Source organism: Cheilinus undulatus, linkage group 9, assembly GCF_018320785.1.
Source record: "Cheilinus undulatus linkage group 9, ASM1832078v1, whole genome shotgun sequence".
Classification (NCBI taxonomy): Eukaryota; Metazoa; Chordata; class Actinopteri; order Labriformes; family Labridae; genus Cheilinus; species Cheilinus undulatus.
Genome location: NC_054873.1, coordinates 19,013,533 through 19,020,761, shown reverse-complemented (window position 1 = coordinate 19,020,761; position 7,229 = coordinate 19,013,533). Strand labels below are relative to the sequence as shown.

At 42.8% G+C, this 7,229-nt stretch overlaps 1 protein-coding gene across 1 annotated transcript; it reads right to left on the bottom strand.

Annotated features, from left to right (window-relative positions):
- Window positions 1-206: 206 nt before the first annotated feature.
- Window positions 207-4,561, bottom strand: LOC121515495 (G-protein coupled receptor 22-like). The gene is made up of 2 exons (XM_041796298.1): window positions 4,108-4,561; window positions 207-1,680 (listed from the first exon to the last, which is right to left on the bottom strand). Exon 2 carries the CDS (start codon window positions 1,674-1,676, stop codon window positions 360-362), a length of 1,317 nt encoding a protein of 438 aa, XP_041652232.1. The 5' UTR covers window positions 1,677-1,680; window positions 4,108-4,561; the 3' UTR covers window positions 207-359.
- Between the last annotated feature and the right edge of the window lie 2,668 nt (window positions 4,562-7,229).

Here is a 7,229-nt window from a genome sequence, read left to right as displayed (position 1 = left end):
GTTATTGAACACAAGATTTATTATAAATATACATTTACAATACAATTTCTACTTCTCTGTCTCTATTTATATACCTTGTATACCCTATGCTGTACATGTTTACACAATTTACCGTAGGCTATGTTACTACTATTACAAAAGGCCATGCAATATCTACAGTACAATATATGTTGTATCTATGAAACCTACTTTTGCTTCTCAATAAATAGTAATAAATTATCCACTTCTTGTTTTGTACATTCTATTGCACATATTATTTACATTTCTGCTTTGGATAAACATGTTCCCTTTTTCATCCTGACCTGATGTCAGTGTTAGCTGCTTTTATTGACCGTATACCCTAAAGATAATAAGTTCCTTCACTCCACATCCTCAGAAGACAGACATTTCTGTTGGGCCTCTTTGTCCTCAAATGTCACCTTTTTATTCCTCTTTGGGTCGATCCAGGAGTTGTGAATGATGGCGTTATTGGGAGTAGGATCTGCCTCAATGATCGACACCACTCGCTTCTTCATCTTGCTTTTCAAGACTTTCTGGAACTTCTGCCTCGTGAAGGCATACAGAAGAGGATGAAAGATTGTCGTCCCATAAGCCATGACCAGGAAGCCCAGTCTCAACTTGACCATGAGGTCACTGGGACCCACGCTTAAGATGACTGTGTTGAGGACTGTAATCGGCGTCCAGCAGAGCAGGAAGGTTGATACGATCAGTAGGGACATCCTAAAAACCCTCTTTTGGCGCTCACGCCTTTCTCTGTGGCGCTTAACAGCCCTGCGCAATGCAATGATGACGGAGACAGATGTACGCATGCCCAGCGTAGGGTTGCGGCTGCCACTGCTCTGGGATCCGTCTGTTGCCTCTGTCTGGGGTGTCATGGCTGTCATGGATGGACGCTTTTTCCTGCGAGCCTTTTTCTTCTGTGAGGCATGGAAACGCGTGCCGATGCGGATGTTGAGCGCCTGCAGGATCTTTGAATAGGTGATCAGCATGACAACAGCAGTAAAGAAGAAAATAGGAATCTGGGCAAGCAAGTGGTAATAGAGGCCAAGTTCTGTGTAGTACTGGTTAGTATGGACCACATTCTCTACCACAGTCTGGTTCAGCTCAGCGTGGCCCTGTGCAAAGAAACCTACCTCAATAAAAGGTACCAAGAAACTAATAAAGGATAGCACCCAGATGGCAGACAGCAGGGCCAGGGCACGGCCCATGGTCAGCACACGGTTGGCTGGCTTGACGGAGATGTCATAACGATCCAGGGTGATGGCAAGCACATTAGCAGCGGTAGCAACACTAGCAAAGGAGACGCAAGCTTCGTGGAAGCAGCAGACGAGGGCCGTGTCACCCTCCAGAGAGAGCAGCACCACTACGATGGTGAGGGGGATGCAGCAGACACAGACCAGCACATCCAACACGTGGAGGTTCATAGTGACAATGTTGCTGACGGAACTAATGAGGTTTGACTTCATACAGTAAAGGGCAAGCACAGTGAGGTTAGAGCTCAGGCCCAGGAGGATTTCCAGCATGAGGAAGCCAGTCAGGGAGACCTGGAAACTAACTGGATAGGCATAAGGGGTGGGAGTTGCCGGACTCATGGTGCGGCTGATGGGTTCAGTGTTGTCAGTGACCGTGACGTTGCTCATGGTGGCTTCTTGTTCCAGGTAGGGAAGGATATGCATTATCCTAGAAATAAAGAGTGGAGACAAACAAAGTAAATGAAGGAAAAGAAGAGGTCAGCGTTTCAATGCTGAAATTAACCCACGACTACGAAGTCTCACAAAAAGTTAAAGTGGTATTAATGAGATGATTCAGGAGCCTTTAGAGTCAATGTGAAATGCTGAGATCAGACACTAAAACAACACTTGAAGTTTTTTTTTTCTGTTATGCCCTGCACATAAGATTGGCTTGCTTTGCACATGACATCACTAATTTCCAACTTTCTCGCCTTAATCAGCTTCAACTTTTGTTCAGTATCTTTGACTAGACAGATTTATCCACCACAGAGGTACATAATGGAAACACTTTGGGACAAATTAAATTCTAATAGACCCAAAGATGCTATGACTTGATTTGTTGTGGCTTTGTTACGGTTTGGTTATCAGGCTTTTGCAGCATGTTTAAGCTGACGCAGTCATAACATATTAGTTTGTACCATTTACATATTAATGTGGACCAGAGGTCTTGAAGCAGGCAAAGATTAAGGGTGAAGGCAAGGATTAAAAGCAGATTTGAAGCTCATTTGGGCAGGCTTGATATTTCTGGGCACTGTTTCAAGACTTGTTGCTCTGTGAGGTCCCTTAAGAAGAGTTTGTGGCAGTATTGAATCACTGGGATTTTGCAGGAGGGTCTTCATTAGTGACAAAAATATTCTGGCAGAAAATGGTTTACTTTACAGCCAGGAGGTTTCCAACTTTCAGAGATGCACCTTGAATCCAAGACTTCAGACAAGGCGTGAATAACTGAAGGACTAACAAATGCACCAAAAACAGTCGTATATGTGAAAATGTAACTACCACTGGCAGGGCAGCCCACAGAACTGGCTTGGCACCTGATAAACCCCGGAGAATAGGTCCTCCCCAACTATGACTGATTGATGATGTCGATGCAAGCATTAGGTCAGTAGCATTGGTGCTAGCATGCTAGCTAACAGTTGCCTCATTTTGGTTGTGAAAAGTACATCAAACTATTACTGAGTTTTGATTTTAGAATTTTTCATTCATACTTTTTTTAACCCTATGTCAGCACTTTTTCTGCCCATTTTTGGAACTTCTTTTAGCCACTTTTAACCAAGTTTTGCTGTTTGTTGCCCTTTTTCACCACTTTTTGCCTCTCTTTATGGTACTTTTATCCCTTTTATGCCACTTTTATCCAAGCTACACCCTTTTTCATCTATTTTTACCACTTCTAACCCCCTTTTTGCTTTTTCTACTCATTTGCCACCTTTTGCCCATTTTAATCACTTCTTTTTGCACTTGAACCCACATTTGCTGTTTTTTTGGCCATATTTGCTACTAGATTGCCACTTTTCACCCATTTGTGCCATTCTTTTTAGCACCTTAATAATTTTTTTCCCCTTTATCGCTTACTCATGCCACTATTTTGCCACTTAAGGCAAATTTTGTCACCTGTTTTTGGAAATTTTATCCCATTTTTGCCGCTTTCAGCCATTTTTTCCACTATTTTGCCCATTTTTGCTGCATTATGCCACTTTCTTTTCTGTAATTTGATCCCATTTTGCTGCTTTTTACCACTTTTCCCCACTTTCTGTCAAACTGTGTTACCACTTTTTACCAATTTTTGTGGCTTTCTGTCCATTTTGCCACTTTTTGCCCATTTTAATCCCTTCTTTTCGGCACTTGATCCCACATTTGCTTTTTTTGCCATATTTGCTACAACATTGCCACTTTTCACCCAATTTTGCCACTTTTTTGGCAAATTTGTCCAATTTTCTTTCATTCATACCTATGTATGCCACTATTTTGCCACTTAATGCCAATTTTGTCTGGGAAATTCTATCCCATTTTCACCATTTTTGCCCATTTTCTCCACTATTTGGCAAATTGTTGATGCTCTGCCACTTCCTTTTACAGAGTTTTATCTGATTTTTCCTACTTTATACCAATTTTAAACAATTTTTGCCACTTTCTGTCTTTTTTTTTTACCCATTTTTTGGGTGTCATTGCTTTTTGGTACTTTATCCCGTCTTCCCCATTATAACTGTTTTCAGCCCTTCTTTTTTTTTTTTTTTTTTTTACTTTGGTGCCCCTTTTAAACTATTGTTGTGGTTTTTGACAATTCTGTTATTGTTATCCATTTCAATTTTTCATTTTCTCTGCTGTTTTTCTGGCTTCCTGACATTTGTGTTATCTTTGGTAAGATTGGTTATTAGAGTATTATAACAGCTTACATTTACAATGGACCCCATGGCCAGCCCTGACTACTAGAAGAAGAAGGATGAGAAAATGCTGGGACACTTTCACTCCAGAATAAATTAAACTGATTAGTGAATAGAATATTAAAGTCATCCAACCTCCCCAAGAGAAATAAATCCAATCTTAATGGGTTTCAAAATGGCACTGGAAAACATAAATGGTATTTTGTACTATTTACCTTTCCTCCAACACTATCTGAATACCAGGGCTGTGTAATCAGGCCATAGAGTCCATGTTACATCCACAGAGACAAGCATCACATCCAAACATAGCCTGTGGAAAGTGTTTCTGCTCCAGCAGAGCCCCCAGTGAGGCTGTCTTTTCACTGCCTGTCTGTCCCAGAGAAGCTGACAGCCAGAAAAGCACCTGTCCACCTCCCCAAAGAATGTCAACCGGCTTTTTGGTAACCCAAATTGAGAGTACACTCAGGTTAAGCTGCCTGCATCGTTTGTGGGATATAGGCTTTTGTCTTTCTCTGAATTTTTCCCCAGATCTCTTGGCTGTATGCTTTGGTAATAGTTGGAGCACTGATGGATGAGGGGAAAAGGGCTAAGATGTCAGAGCAGCCTCCTGTTTATATTCTCATGATATTCCCAGGCAGGAAAGAGAAAGCCAAACCGAGCAAACAAAGAAACACAGACTCCTTCTTATGTGTAGGACTGGAATGTGATGCTTAAAGTGCAATCCAAATTCTTGCTTCAAAGAGAAAGCAGTCAGATCTGTAAGTTAAAAAAAAAACAAAACAGTAAAATCCATTAGCGTGTACTCCTGCCAGTCATGTAGATCCCCCAGTTTACACCATTATAACACACAGAATCCTTCCAGGAGAGGTCAGCGTATCCAGGCAGCGTCCAGGCCCATGCTTTTCCCCCTGGGAGCTCTAATGGAACAGGCCTTCACTCTCCACCTCTCCCATCGGTCTCCGTACGCCTGGCTCCAGCCGCCATTGACTTTTAAATCGAGCACGGGTCTCCGGCATGTCGAGCCCTCAATCACCGGTTATGGCATGAGCAGAGCAGATTATTAGATTGCTTGTGTGTCCAATCACCATGACATGTGTGATCACTGTGACATTTGTGATCACCAGTATTTATACCAGCGCGGGAGGGGGGTTGATTAAGTGATTCAGAAGAAGGTCATCCTCTTGAGGTAGTGCAAGTGAGCTCATCAGACATCAGATCCCAGACAACAATCGGACTTTGGAAGGAAGGAGCTGCACACTACATCATTTTCCCATCCTTCAAGTCTTGCATCTTTTCTTTCACGGCGACCTAAAGAAAGAGAAAGGACGAGGTAATGGATGGTAGAAAGAGAGAGAAAGAGTAGGAGGAGGAGTAGGAGAGAGAGGTGTGGGGGATGCGTTAGTGAAAATAAACATATCCTCAGTTGAGAGTCGACAAGGAAACTCTTATTAGCATAGCAACAAGCCTCTGATGTCTTATCATGTTCCTGTTCATCGCCTGGTGCACTTTACATCTTTAGTGTTGCTCTCTTTAACATAACATGTGCACTAATGAAGGGCGCACAAAAGCGACTACTGTACATCTCAGCCTCTTTCTTTCACTATCACTGTTGTAATATTCTGTATATAAACTGTAAAGCATTTCAGGAAAATAAGTATGACTTCTGCAGACACAGCGGTGATAAAGTGGTCATACATTTTTCATGATCAGACACTGCCTCAGAGCTTCAGCGCTGTGTGGTTCCTAGGGTAACTTGTCATAAAGACAAGGATGCCCCCTCGTGTGTCACCATATGTGATCCATGTAATCACTTTAGGGGAACATGTCGGTCATCTTTCAAGGTTGTTTCAGTTAGGGATGCAGTGATTTTGCCATGCAATCATGTCAGAAATGAGCAATGAGTGCAATGCTCCTGTGCAGGGCAAGAGAGAGGATTAGAGTACATGTAGTAGAGATGCACAGTTTCACAGTGCGCTTTTGCATATTAAGTTTAAACTATCGCTGAACCAGATGGCTAAGAGGAAGATGTGTGGGAATGCACATACATCTCAATGCATAAGAGTGTTATGTTTGCAGGAGCAGCCACTTAATTACTTCAAATTACTTCAACATAACATGTTCTTAATGACAGTCATCTAGGAACAGAAGTTATTAGGAACATTTTCATGCTCTCCAGTCAGGTGCATGAGTTGCCTTGTTTGGCATCATCTTTATCCCCCATCACCTCAGCAGCGCTCTGCTGTAAATCAAACCAATAAGTAGAGTGCCCCATCAAAACAAAGCTAAGCTCACCATGCAGGGTAAACACAGATGCTCCGGAGCTGGTCCACACACAACCCTGTCTTCTCTCCTCTTTCCAGCTCTGCAACAATCTAGGTCGACCGATAAAAAACCTGCTGGTTTATCTTCCACTCCTTCCAGCTGTAATCCAAGAAGTGGGATTGAATATTGATGACCACACAAGGGGTCACACAACTGACAGATGTTCTTTCCTCCCAGAGTCCCGCACAGAGAAAAACAAGTCCACAGAGATTAGTCCTGACAGAGATTCTTCTTTTCCTTCCCCTTTTTTTCCCATCCATTCAAAAAAACGGCTCCTCCTCATTTTAAAGAACTCTGTTGCGCTCCCTCCTTGCCTAGCTGTGTGGATTCTGAGTGCAAACCATCACACTCCTCGTATCTCTCTATCTCCCGCTCTGCTCTGCTCCCTCCTCTCTCTCTCTCCTCTCTCTTGTTCCCTCTCTCTCTTACTGCGGAGGTTTGCAGTGCTCCCCCAGTCCTGATTGGTCTCCTGTAATAGGCTTAACCCTTTCCTCTCCAGAGAAGGGAGGTATTTCCTATTGTTCTTACTCTATCCTCTCTTCCCTGACAGTGACTGTGACATCCCATGTGGGACTGTAGTGATGCCGGGGGAAAGCCACTACTATGTTTATGCACAGACTTTAGATAGCACTGCACTAAACACAAACCTGCTGCAGAGTTGGAGAGGCAGACTGTTGGGGGAAAAACTGCAGAAAAACGCTGTAATGACATATTAATTAGCTCTGTCACAATGTAATGAACAAGTAATGTGTTTGTGCACCGCAGGGGGGGACTGATGAGGATTGAGAGCCAGCAGAGAGAGGCAATATTTTTGTATTGATTTTTCACGCACATACATAGGTCTTAATATGTGTGTGCAAGTGAGCATGAGAGGCAGCGAGACTGACAGAGAGGAGAGATATTCTTGCAGCTGTGAGTGGGAGAAATGGATTTTGCAGGAGTAAAATGAAAGTCAGAAAAGAAGAGATTGTGGATAGTGCTAGTGATTGATAGTTTCAATTAAGTTGCACCGTCA

Bases quoted from the DNA above. Each gene is read 5' to 3' on its own strand.
- LOC121515495 (XM_041796298.1), bottom strand. From the start codon at position 1,676: ATGCATATCCTTCCCTACCTGGAACAAGAAGCCACCATGAGCAACGTC.